The 13578-nt window shown below is 32.5% G+C and overlaps 2 protein-coding genes and 1 non-coding gene across 4 annotated transcripts; all 3 read left to right on the top strand.

The window, feature by feature from the left end:
* Positions 1-586: 586 nt before the first annotated feature.
* On the top strand, positions 587-3561 carry LOC114285039 (uncharacterized). 2 transcript variants are annotated; one of them, XR_014360695.1, is made up of 4 exons: positions 587-809; positions 1105-1231; positions 1343-1489; positions 3389-3561. It is a non-coding gene; the product is annotated as an uncharacterized LOC114285039 (transcript). The 2 variants fall into 2 exon arrangements; XR_014360696.1 differs by having other exon boundaries at positions 3334-3561.
* Positions 3562-5189: 1628 nt separating this feature from the next.
* LOC145788809 (arogenate dehydratase/prephenate dehydratase 1, chloroplastic-like) lies at positions 5190-6547 on the top strand. Its single transcript, XM_082907598.1, has 4 exons — positions 5190-5212; positions 5346-5544; positions 6029-6106; positions 6191-6547. The coding sequence occupies exons 1-4, from the start codon at positions 5190-5192 to the stop codon at positions 6338-6340; spliced, it is 450 nt and encodes a 149-aa protein (XP_082763724.1). The 3' UTR covers positions 6341-6547.
* Positions 6548-10964: 4417 nt separating this feature from the next.
* On the top strand, positions 10965-11908 carry LOC114285016 (uncharacterized). The gene is made up of 2 exons (XM_028227995.2): positions 10965-11021; positions 11141-11908. Exons 1-2 carry the CDS (start codon positions 10965-10967, stop codon positions 11906-11908), a joined length of 825 nt encoding a protein of 274 aa, XP_028083796.2.
* Positions 11909-13578: the final 1670 nt, after the last annotated feature.

Here is a 13578-nt window from a genome sequence, read left to right as displayed (position 1 = left end):
TTAGTGACAATAATCCACATAGCATAATCAGCGGCTTGTAGGTATAGGGTCATCTTATCTTTCCAATGACTATAGTTGTTTCCGTCAAATAATGGTGGCCTATTGGTGGCTTGTCTTTCAATAGTGCTAGTGCTAGCTAAAGTTTCCATGGATCGAAACTCTCAGATGGTTAAATCTAAAACAAGAGTCTAGGCTTTGATACCAATTGTTATCCAATAGACAACCTGAGAGAGGGGCGAATTAGGTTTTTACAATTAAAATTAATAATACCCTAATAAAAATTATGACTAGCACAATAGATAAATATAATTAATGAAGTAAAAATAATTAAAACAAGTGTCTTAACAACTATGTCAGTTAATGATTTTAGTATAGTAAAAATGTGAAATATAGCTATGGCAATTTAAAATAAAATAAAGAGATAAGGGAAAGAGAGGCAAACAAATTTATAGTGGTTCGGCTTCAACTCGGCCTACGTCCACTCCTCAAGCTTCACTTGAGATTTTTCACTATCTTCTAACTTCACAGGAATGCTAGCAACCTCTTTACAAATAGAACAGTCTTCCATATTTTACGCAGACTTCACAAGCCTAAACCCTCTCTCTCCCTGTTTTTGCCTCACTCTCTCTCCCCCTGCCCTCTTCTCGTTTTTACGAGCTCCCTCTCTCATCTTCTCGCTTTTCCGACCTCCGTCTCCCCTCTTCTCTATCTCGTTATCCCCTTTCTCGTCTCTCACTTTCGTAACTCATTTTTCCCCAATTTGAACTCTAATTTGTTGGATGCTTCGCTGCCTACGACCTCCTCACTTGGTTTTTCTCTAACCCTATTCAGTATCCTTCAAATAAAGATTTTTTTTTTTTTGTGTTTATTTTCCTGAATTTTTGAAGATCGCAGCTTCAATTTTTGTATTGTAGCTCAATCTTCAAATCTCCATATTGATTTTTTTTTTTAATTACATGTCAATTGTTTTGCTATTGGGTCTGAAAATTGCTTTGATTTTTCTTTGAATTTTTGACCTTGGAATCCAATGAAACCATTCTAAAATCCCAACTGAGAGAGCTACTTAAGCTCATTGTGAATTATTTTTTATGTTATTTGAATTAGTGTTTGTGGGTATTTGACTGCCTACTGGATATGTTCATAAGAAGTTCAGTCAGCAATATAAAGCTACAATTGGGGCTGATTTTGTCACCAAAGAACTACAATTTGATGACAGGCTTGTCACTCTAAAGCGGGTTCTCAGTTCCATTTCAGTTTTGTTGTTCTGTGCCTGCTTTTATTTAGAGCATGTTTGATCAATATCTCTCTATTTGTTGTGTGATTGTGTGCTTTGCTTTGGTAGATATGGGACACAGTTGGGCAGGAGAGGCTTCGGAGTCTCGGCGTTGCCTTTTATAGAGGGGTAGATTGTTGTATTCTTGTATACGATGTTAATGTCATGAAATCATTTGATACTCTTAACAATTGGCATGAAGAATTTCTCAAACAGGTTAGTTAGTCATCTTTATCTATTTGCTGCCAATGTTAAACAATTTGTCATATATCTTTTATTTTTTGGTCTATTTGTCTCAGTGAGTGTGTGTAAGTGTAAATGCATCAATAAACAACTGCTGAGGCCCATTGTTTAAATTGCACATTATGCGTAACTTACAAGATAGTCAATCAATCATTTCAGAATCTTGAAATATATGGAGCTGTTTAGGCTGTCATTTTCTTTTTGTATCGAAGGATTCAATTAGAGGTACTTTGCTCTCAAATACTTGGTTCATTGATTCTTTTTGTCTATAGAAATTTTCACAACTACTAATTTTGAACAAATACGAGGGAGTGTAGTTGTTTCAAGTTTTATGAGGATAACATAACCATAAAATTGTCGAAAATATTTTGGTCGTTCTGCTGTAGTGGTTGTTTTCTTTATATAGGTTGATTCTTCCTACTTCATATATATTTTACAATGTTGTGGCCGTCGTTGTTATACATGTTCATTTTTTGCTTCATCAAGACTTTTGGGTCCATAGATAACTTGACTTCTTATCAACTCTTTTTCTAGTAAGGGCTAATTGAGCTGTCATTGTTGTGCACCCCCTAAAGGAGACCTTTCCCAAGAACCCCCCCCCCCAATGCCTAGCAGTTAAGCAATATGTGTCATCCTATCAAGCAATCCCATTCAAAGGTACCATTTAGGATTGAAAACTAAAAGAAGAAACAAATTTAATCACCAAAAGAAAAAACCTTAGACCATGTTTGGACTTGCGAAGCAATGGCAGTACCTTTTAAGGCCTTAAATTCTAAAATATTCCTTTTGATTGCGAAGCAATGGCACTGCACACAAGGTGTTAAAAAAATTCATAAAGCCCGGAACCGGACAAGATTTTAGGAAAGTCAAACCTCACCTCAACAATGTGTGAACTCCATTCTATATATGAATCTTCCTCCAATATACTCTAGAAATTGAATTACTATCATCAAAATGGTTAATCAGAATACAGTAACACCTACATTTTGTCACAGTTCTTTGAAGAAAAGATTTGTTACCTGCAATGGTAAGTGATAAAAATAGAATTTGACAAGAACAATGAAATAATTAATGGAAAAGAAATACAAAAGCATAAATAAATAGTAGTTGTAGGGCATTACCAAGAACACCACCACCACACTTCAAATCAATAGTGATGTAAGTTAGATTCAGAATTTGAAGATTTTAGACATTGCCTAGGAATATGTCATAACTTTTTCCATTATAAATGAAGCAAAAATGCTAGAGGCCAAGAAACCAACTTTGGAAAAATACAAAGAAAAAATTGTATGGCTTAGCTTTAACACTTGTATTGTAAGTCCACACTTGAAATAAATTTTTCCGTGTATTTTTTTTTTTGTTGATAATTAGTTTCTTGATTTCTAACATTGTTATGAATGGAGTGGATCCAACTATAAAGAATGTGTTGGTGGGAGTTGAACATCCGACAATTTTTTTTATTATTATTATTATTTTTTTTTTTGATAAGTTCTTAGCTTGGTCACTTCAAATGTTTCAAAGGATTCTGCATGTAAGGCAAAAGAAGCTAGTTTACATCATCATTGATTGAACCACCAATGAATTTTCATATGACCTTACTCTGATGTTGATTTGTAAGAGCAATCTTTCACAACTTTTTTCTTTGAATTCAAATTTGTAGTTAAAAAAATAAATTAAAAAATATATCTTTTCTTGAAACTTTTGGTAAATTAAAAAAAATTTCGTCACAGATCATTTTAGTGACGAAAATTTGATATTTGGAGACAAAATCAGTCTGTCACCAAAGGCCTTTTTTGTTGTGGTGACATATTTTGCAGGCTGTCGAACTCTAGTTGGCTGATAAAACAGTTCTTCCGATTGAAAATTCTTTAGGTGGAAGCATCCATCGCAACTACGATTTACTCCTTCAGCATAAGCTGCACATAGTGGGTGAGGTTCAGCTGGCTGTTAACCTTTGCCTTCTAGCACTATCAGGTGTTCGAACAGAGTACATCTCTCTAAATTTTATAATTTTGCAAAATATTTAAATTGAGTGGATCTGAAAAGTGAAAAATATTTTGATTAAAATATTAAAAAGTTCACTAAAAATTTAAAAACTATTTTTGGAAACTCCAAAACTAAGTAAGTTTTGAATTTTAAATTTGTAAAAATTATTTTCATTCCAACAATATTTTCACCGTGCCTTCAGACATGAGTATACCCTAGTTCACTTATAACTAGGGGCAGAACTATAAATTTTATCTGGAGGGGCCAACATGTATATGCATAAAAAATATTGAGTTAGTTTAAGGTTTAAGATTTAAGTACATTACTAATTGAACATAATTTCTTACATAAGCATTGTCAAAGAAGTATTTCATGAGAGAATTAAATAAATCTAAGGAATATTTTTTTTTGTTTTTAAAAATTTTGAACTACTAGAATTAAACAACTATTTCAAGCTATTTTATTGAATGATATAATTAAGTAAAGAAGAAGTGAAAAACGCTTAAGACTCTTAAAACATAACTTCAAATTTACACTCAATGACGTTGAATATTACATGCTAGTTGATTTATTTAGAAATTAATCAATTAAAGACCTAACTCATGTCATATTATTGTGGATAAATTTAGGAATAAATTTCAGGTTCTCTAACATTACTCATAAAAAAGTGTACACACCATTTTTTTTCTTAAATTTAAAAAAAAAAAGTGACATATACCTCTTATATTAATAAACTTGACTCGATAAAATTGATGTTGTTATTTAAAATGTAAAATAATTAGAGATCATTTTTATTATAAATTGTGAAATATTAACGAAATAAAAAACTAATAAAATAATTTTATAAAATCAATAAATTATCCCATTACATATTTTACAAATATTTATAAATATAAAATTAATAATAACTTATAACAAAATCGAAGGGAGCTAGGGCCCTCTCAACCTCTATACAGTTTTGTCATGTTTCTAACACGTTTGCCACTTATTTTGTTTTTGTAAAACAAGTATAACGCAGCGGGTAAAAATATCAGATCATACCTTAAATGATAGAGCCTGAAACGAAGAATTTTGTGAGTAAATCAGGTGCTTCAAAAATGCGAACAACGAACTTTCAGCAGTGGAGTGATACCACAATATAAGTATCACCCACATAAGTCACAGTGCAAAGGCTGGATCGTTCTCATAATGGGGAGAGTTCGAGAGAGAGTTTATAAAAAATGTTATGGGTAAAAACCACATAACGTATCTGATATCAATATATTATTCAAATATATAATCAGATATATAACCATATATATCAATCTATCCATATCAGTTGATATGATAGATATAGATATCAATAGTGGGTTATCCAAATAGGTTTTGAATTCAAATTCAAAACTTACATAGATAAGGGTCAAAGGTCATGCCACATGGGCGCCCAATTTTTAATAGTTCTATTTTTTTAAGTTACCTCATTTTAAACTGTCTTTTTTATCATATGGTCACAATTGGAGAGATACATCATGCGATGAAAATAAAATTTAAAATAAATTATATTTATTATTAATAAATTATTTTATAAATTTGAAATAATTATCTTAACAAAAATTAGTATAATTTACCTTCAAACTTAAGATAATTAATGAAAGTTTTGGACAACTTAGATGGAAAATAATAATTTTTCTCCAATTTTGTATCATCAATGTGGTGGACCAATTATTTGATGTACAAAATGCCCTACTTTTTGGTGGTCATAATTGAGGAATGCTTTCTTTTATATTTTTAGGACATATTTTATAGTTTTTCAGAATATATTTTATACTATAGGAAAGCTTACTTTTTGGTGGTCATAATTGAGGAATGCTTTCTTTTATATTTTTAGGACATATTTTATAGTTTTTCAGAATATATTTTATACTATAGGAAAGCTTTCTGTTCTCACTGTATTAACTTTGGGTCAGTTGGTAGCCTCAAATGGACTGAGGGATGCTGGTGCAGTTGCAAGTGCTCGAGCTGCAGAAATTTATGGGCTAGATCTACTTGCTGAGAGAATCCAGGTTAGTTTCTTCTTGACCCGTTTCTAAACTTCAAAGTCTCCAATTGCCTGGTTCTTTTAGCCGCATAAGGCGTCTTCAACCTTATCACCATGTCAGTAGGAACTTTTTTATGATCACAAAGCTTATTGAGCAAAAAGACTTACGGAATGGGATCAAAGAAGTCAGAACGAATCTGTTTGAAATGCCAAGAAATAGGATAAAATAAATTAAAAGAAAAGAAAGAAAGACAAATTGGTAACATTGTAACTTCTATTTTTTGCTTAAATGGAGATTGAAACATTCAATTCATCTTAGTTAAGCTTCACTTCATCATGCAATACAATCCCTTATCATATTTTATATCGTAATGTGCATAACATCAGTTATGAGTGCAGTCAGTTATTTGTGTGATAGTCTTCTTGATGCTAAATACCACTTGGTTGTATAATTATTATGTGGTCCAAGAAATGATACTCAGGTTGCTTGTATTCCATGACCTCTGCAGGATGACTCTGATAATATTACTCGCTATTTGGTACTTGCAAGGGATCCTATCATTCCGAGTACTAATAAGCCCTTTAAGGTAAAATTTTGTTGCCTTGGTTTATTTGCTTAAATGGTTGCCTAAAAAGTTGTCTGAGTTGAATTTTGATGTCCTTTATTCCAGACGAGCATTGTCTTTACTTTGGAAGAAGGTCCTGGAGTGTTGTTTAAAGCCTTGGCAACATTTGCATTGAGGGACATTAATTTGACAAAGGAAATTGCTCGGTTATCCTTTGGTGGAAAAGCCTTAGTATTGAACTCATTTCTTTTTTGATGCAATTTCATATTGAAAGTTGGCCACAGAGAAAGCGCCCATTAAGGGAAGTTGATAACCCAAACAATGGAAGTGCTAAGTGAATACTTATTTCACATTTGATTTGAATAGGCTGGAAAACACATTGAACCTGTATCACTTGCCTTAGAATAAGTACATATCATCTGATCCATACAAGATGATGGGAACATTCCCATAAGTTTGTTGGATGTGTTTGATTTCTTTTGGTTGAAAGCTACATTGCATGGATATTGACATGGGAAGTAGAGTATACACTATAAACACTCAGAATTGCTGGCACATTGAATCCTAAAAAGTTTGAACCTAAACATGCCAAAGTCCCCATATTATACACCATGCTGATGTTTAAAAACAAAGTGAACTAATGTGCTCAATTCAGTTCAATTAACCACACCTGAATTGATTGTGCTTGCTGTTTGCTTACAAGTAGAATATTTACATGATTATCTGCGTAAGTAGCGAGTGGCAATGTTGAAACCTGTCCTCAGCTCTGCAAGATGTCAATGATGTGTTCCCATAGTTTTCAAATATCACTGATCAGTCATGAGTTGTCCAGTAATCATTTCATGTGTCCATTGAAGGTCTTTTGAGCTATTGGGAAGACCATTGTTACTTGAACAAGTATCAGTGATGGTGAAAACAAACCTAAAAGACCATTGTTACTTGAACAAGTATCAGTGATGGTGAAAACAAACCTAAAAAACCATTTTTAAAAGTCAGAGAAGAAACAAAGTAAGAAGATACAAAGTATCATAGAGTGTTCGAGGCAGAAAGGTATCACGGGAAATTTTAAGAGTGGGGAAAGTTCAGATTCTGATGGACAAACTCTTAGTTAGTATATTATGTTTCTATGTTAATTTAGTAAATTTTTTTTCTTCAACTAAGATACTGAAATATGCATGTAAAAGCCCGAGAAACATCACAAACACTGAAATATGCACGTGGCTCACAATCAGAAAACTACTTTGAAATTTGCACTATTCCAAGATGTAGGCATGAAACCAAGTCAAAAAATGAACGTTTCTAACACTTAAGTTTGAAAATAGGCCATCGAAGGCCAAAATCATGTAACAGCCACGAGACTGCCCAGGTAACACCTCAAACACCTCGGGCGGGACCAAAGTAAGTTGTGGAAACTTACGGAACTAACACGGGACTCCCGGTTCGAAAACTAAGTCCGAAAATGTACTTTTTCACACTTAAGCTTGAAAAATAGGCCATCGGAGGTCAAAATCATGTAACAGCCATGAGACAGCCCAAGTAACACCTCAAACACCTCGGGAGGGACCAATGTGAGTTGTGAAAACTTACGGAACTAGCACGGGACTCCCGTTTTGAAAACTAAGTCCAAAAATACACTTTTTCACACTTAACCTTCAAAATGGGCCATCGGAGGCCAAAATCGTGCAACAGCCATGAGACGGCCTGGGTAACACCTCAAACACCTCAGGAAGGACCAATGTGAGTTGTGGAAACTTACAGAACTGGCACGGGACTCCCGGTTTGAAAACTAAGTCAAAAAATGCATTTTTTCACACTTAAGCTTGAAAATAGGCCATCGGAGGCCAAAATCGTGCAAAAGCCATGAGACGGCCCGGGTAAAACCTCAAACACCTCGGGAGGGACCAAAGTGAGTTATGGAAACTTACGGAACTAGCACGGGACTCCCGGTTCGAAAACTAGGTCCGAAAATGCACTTTTTCACACTAAAGCTTGAAAAATGGCCATCGGTGGCCAAAATCGTGTAACAGTCATGAAACTGCCCGAGTAGCACCTCAAACACCTCAGGAGGGACCAATGTAAGTTGTAAAAACTTATGGAACTAGCATGGGGCTCCCGGTTCGAAAACTAGGTTCGAAAATGCACTTTTTCACACTTAAACTTGAAAAATAGGCCATCGGAGGCCAAAATCGTGTAACAGCCACAAGACGGCCTGGGTAACACCTCAAACACTTCGGGAGGGACCAATGTAAGTTGTGGAAACTTACGGAACTAGCACGGGACTCCCGGTTCGAAAACTAAGTCCGAAAATGCACTTTTTCACACTTAAGCTTGAAAAATAGGCCATCGGAGGCTAAAATCGTGTAACAGCCATGAGACGGCCCAGGAAACACCTCAAACACCTCTGGAGAGACCAATGTGAGTTGTGGAAATTTACGAAATTATCACGGGACTCCCAGTTTGAAAACTAAGTCTAAAAATTCATTTTTTCCAACTCTTAAGCTTGAAAATAGGCCATCGGAGGGCCAAAATCATTAAACAACCCCGAGAAGGCCCGAGGAACACCTCAATCACCTCGGAAGCAACCGTTGTAACTTGTATAAACTTACGGAACTAGCATGGGACTCCCGTTTTGAAAACTAAGTCCAAAAATGAATTTTTCCAACAGTTAAGCTTGTAAATAGGCCATCGGGGGCCAAAATCGTGTAACAGGCGCGGAAACGCCCGCTGAACACCTCAGACACCTCGGGAGGGACCAATGTAAGTTGTGGAAACTTACGGAACTAGCACCGGACTCCCGATTTGAAAACTAAGTCGAAAAATGCATGTTAAATTGTATATTTAATTGATAAGATAATAATTGTCTAACTTGCATTCTTTTTTTTCTTTTTCTTTTTCTTTTTTGTGTTTCATTTTTTTGCAAATTGGAGAATTGATATGGACATGTTTGGTAATTTGGAGAGTAGAAGCTAGCTCATTTTGTGTTTTTGTTCATATTACCTTACATGTATTTTGGTTGCGTTGTAAATTTTATATTTTTGTTAGTATTACAAGACATGTTTGGTTATCCGCACTTGATATTTTATTTTTGTTGATATTAGTAGACATGTTTTTTGTGGATATTAGGAGACGTGTTTGGTAATCCGCATGCGGTTGAAATTATATTTTTGTGGATATTAGTAGACATGTTTTTTTGTGGATATTAGAAGACATGTCTATAATCTGCATGCAGTTTATATTATATTTTTGTGGATAGTGCTGAAATTCAATTGTGATGTTTATGAAAATGAACAGATTTTTGTATTGATTTGTAATAGATATTTTATTGAACAGGTTATTGAATAGGCCATCAGACAGGTTATTGAACAGGTTGCTGAAATGCGCAGGGAATTTTTACTGAAAAAAAAATTTAATATGAAAATAATACCCCCTTTAAAAAAATTTAATTTTTATTAGCGACAAAATGAAAAATGTCGCTATTAGTTTTCAAAAAACATGACGAATAATTTTGTCACATTTGTTGAATATTTCGTCGCTAAATTGAAATATTTGGTGACAAAATGTTTTTTGTCATTGAATAATTTTCTTTTCTGCTGATTTTAGTGACGAATTTTTTTGTCACCTTAATCCATATCATTGGTGAGGAAACCTTTCGTCACTAAAATATATTTGGTGACGAAATATTTCGTCGCCAAAAACAATTAAAATAAAATATTAGTTAGTTTTGGTGACGAAATTGATGTTTCAGAGGACGAAAAATTCAATATTTGGAGACGAAATATTTCGTCGCCAAAATTGAAAAATAGGCGACGAAACTGTTTTTCGTCACCAAGTACTTTTAGCGACAACATATAGGCCACAAATGTGGTGACAAATTTTTTTTGTTGCAGATCATTTTAGTGACGAAAATTTGATGTTTGGAGACAAAATCAGTCTGTCACCAAAGCCCTTTTTTGTTGTAGTGCTTGCAAATCTTAGGTGATTCACAATTAACCTCAAGATTTCAAGAACACAGTGTTTGTAACATTTTTACAAGATGAAATGATATTTTTGCTTTCAAAGAAAGCTTACAATAAATATCTCTCAAAGATAGATATATAAAATAAAGCTTTGATTTTTCTGTAAATCTCACACAGGAAAGATGGGCTTAAAGCTATAAGGCTCAGTGTATAATTTCTGAGAATAGATGTGAGTGATTATAATCAAAGAATATTTTCAGGTTTTTATAACTTGTTCACATTAGAGGCTTTGGTATATATAATGAAAATTATAACTATTTATAACAGTTGTAGTCATTTGAATTTATAGTCGTTTATAGCCGTCGTACTTCCATCATTACAAATTTGAATATCTTCCACTTGAACTTTTTGAACCTTTTGGCCTTTTGAACCTTTATAACCGTTTATAGCCATTGTACTTCCATCATTACTAATTTGAATATCTTCCACTTGAACCTTTTGGCCTGCTACTGTGTTAGGCTGTTTGAACCTTTGTTTTGGGCTGTTTGAACTCCTAATTTAATCAAATATTAAATACATTCTAACAACATTTAGGATAAAGGTTTAGGTGAGAAATAATGAGACAAAATAAATTTTGATTCTATTTTTCTCTTTCAAATAAATCATCAAAATAAATTTTGATTAAAATATAATTAAATAAATTATCAAAATAAATTTTGGATTCTATTTTTCTCTTTCAAATAAATTAAAACATAATTAAATAAATCATCAAAATAAATAAGTCTAACATTGTTGCTCTTGGTGGAAATTTTCGACAAATCTTACCAGTTATAACCAAAGGAGTCCGTAAGCAAATTGTGAATGCATCATTAAGACACTCTTTTTTATGGAAGGATATACATGTTCTGTCTTTAAATTTGAACATGCGCTTGAATCATGCAAATCTTGGAAATGCTAATTTTGCAAAATTCTTCATGGAGGTAATATTTCTTTAAACTTTTTCTCTAATATATGCTGCTTTTAAATTGACGAAATACATTTATGTTTATGTATTTTAATTGATTTTACTTACTATTTTATTTATAATTTTTATAAATAGATTGGGACAAATCCTCAAGAAATTGTTAAACTTCCATCAACAATACACAAATGCCAAGATCTACAAGACATAATCTCAATAGTTTATCCGCAACTGGATGTGGCAATGACATCGATTGCAACATGTTTAACTGAACGTACAATTCTTTATGCACGGAATGATGATGTCGATACTATCAATACTGCTGCATTGAATATTTTTCCTCGTAACACATATACTTATCTGGCAGCAAACAAGATGTCTGAAGATGATGAAATTGATCGTACTCTAATAAATAGGTATCTTAATGAGTATTTAAATTCATTAGTTCTTCCTGGGCTACCAGCTTTTAAGGTAGAGTTAAAAGTGGGTTGTCCTATAATGTTGTTAAGAAATATTGCACCAAAAGATGGACTGTGCAGTGGCACAAGATTGATGGTTTCTAGATGCAATACTCGCATAACAGAAGCTCAAATTTTAACTGAAGAAAAATTTGGCAATTTGGTATTCATACCAAGGATATCCTTGACACCATCTTCTTCAAAAACGCCTTTCCAAATGACAAGACGTCAATTTCCAGTTCGATTGTCATATGCCCTGACCATTAATAAATCTCAAGGGCAATCTGTGAAATTTGTTGGAGTTGATTTGCGCACACCAGTGTTTAGTCATGGGCAATTGTACGTGGCCTTATCTAGATGCACATCTTTTGATCGTATAAGTGTCCTCCTTCCCAATAATGAGCTAGATTCTACTACAAACATTGTTTATCCTGAAATTTTGTTATAGTGTTACTTATGAATCAAATTACTTTTGTCAAAAGGCAAAATTTATTTATTGATAAATTTGCTTCTATTGATTACAAATTATTATTTATAAAATATTTTGTTATATATGTCGACTTTTGTAGGATTGGATTAAAAAATATATGGAGCTCAAAAAGATAAATACAGCTAGATTGCTTCGATGGGGATGTAACAAGGTAATTTCAATTTGAAAGTGTTTTGATATATATATATAGATTTTTTTTTACTAATATACTAGCTTTTTATTTTCATAAATTAGTAGATTGTCATGCATGCTCCTCACTAGAGATACATATAAGTTGATACAAAGACTTTTTGAAAAGTGATGAGGCGCTCCTAGAAATTATAAGAAAAAACAAGTTTGAAGATCATATTTATTTTTGTGAAAAGCGTACATATGCTAATTACGATCCAAATTTTGTAAAGCCTTACTTACAATAGTTTTGTAAAGCCTTTTATCTATGTGAAATTTATGACTAAGTTTAGATATATGTTAGATAATATTCATTTGAATTATTGGCTTATGCTATGAGTTTGTTTTTGTAAATGTAATACACTAGGTGATATAGTCTTTTTTGTTTTTTGTTTTTTCTCCCTAATATGCTCTTGAATTAGGTTAAAGAAAACTAATCATATTTTTATTTGGTTAAATTTGAATTTTTGCTTCCTAATATTGGTTGATGTGCTTAATTTATTGTTTTGCATTTTCTTTGTATTACACAACATTGGCTAGTGCGCTTAATTTATTATTTGACATTTTCTTGGTATTGCAGAGCATTGGCTGATTTGCTTAATTTGTTGTTTATTTTTTTCTATTGCAGAGCATTGACTAGTGTATTTTGTCTGATTTGTATTGTTTGTGAGACTTACATTTTATTGTTTGTTTAAAATCATATACTTTTGTCGTACTTGAATTTTACGTAGCATTCATGTGTTTACTTTTCACTATTTTGCTTACCTATAAATTTGGAAAATTTATATTTAAATTGATGTATTTACCATTTCATTTATTTAATTTTCACTATTTCATTTATTTAATTTTTTGCACAATAAACTAACCACCCAACCATAAAAATTGGTAGATTTCAACCATTAGATTAAAATTGATGCAAAACTATAACCATGAGATCTCTCTTCTTTATTACAACCAAAGCTCACTATCTAAAAAAATGTGGTATATAGAAATTTATTTGGGTACTGTAATTAGCCAGGGTAATAAAGTACTTATTTTCTGTTGCGAATTGCAGGTGGGTTAAATAAACAAAAAAACTACAATAGTAAATATTTGGTGATATGGTCTTTGTTTGCATTTATGTCATCACTATTTTCACATTTTTTTGATAAATTGTAGCAATTTCCATCACATTGCCTCCACCACTACTAATCATGGACCATACCATTTTTTGCCATTTAAATTTCTATTTGACAAACAAAAATGCAACTATTTTTGCATTGAGAATTTGAGTTCAAATGCTATATCAATCACAATGACATTATTGAAACTTGCTTATTGTTAAAAATAAAAATTTATAGCAAAACTTATTGTTAAATTCAATTGGACAGTTTTTATATGTTTATCGTTAAGTTTGTAGTACAGATAAGGAGAGTCTAATTTTTTTTATTAAGTTACATCTCTCTAAATTTTATAATTTT

The sequence above is a fragment of the Camellia sinensis genome, chromosome 2, assembly GCF_055761805.1.
Source record: "Camellia sinensis isolate YWXY chromosome 2, ASM5576180v1, whole genome shotgun sequence".
Taxonomy (NCBI): domain Eukaryota; kingdom Viridiplantae; phylum Streptophyta; class Magnoliopsida; order Ericales; family Theaceae; genus Camellia; species Camellia sinensis.
This window is presented reverse-complemented; position numbering and strand designations above follow the sequence as displayed.

Coding starts and splice junctions, on each gene's coding strand:
- LOC145788809 (XM_082907598.1), top strand. CDS start 5,190: ATGTGGTGGACCAATTATTTGAT. Junction 5,213..5,345: donor TGGTGGACCAATTATTTGAT/GTACAAAATGCC, acceptor GTCATAATTGAG/GAATGCTTTCTTTTATATTT. Junction 5,545..6,028: donor TACTTGCTGAGAGAATCCAG/GTTAGTTTCTTC, acceptor TGACCTCTGCAG/GATGACTCTGATAATATTAC.
- LOC114285016 (XM_028227995.2), top strand. CDS start 10,965: ATGCGCTTGAATCATGCAAATCTTGGAAATGCTAATTTTGCAAAATTC. Junction 11,022..11,140: donor TTGCAAAATTCTTCATGGAG/GTAATATTTCTT, acceptor TTTTATAAATAG/ATTGGGACAAATCCTCAAGA.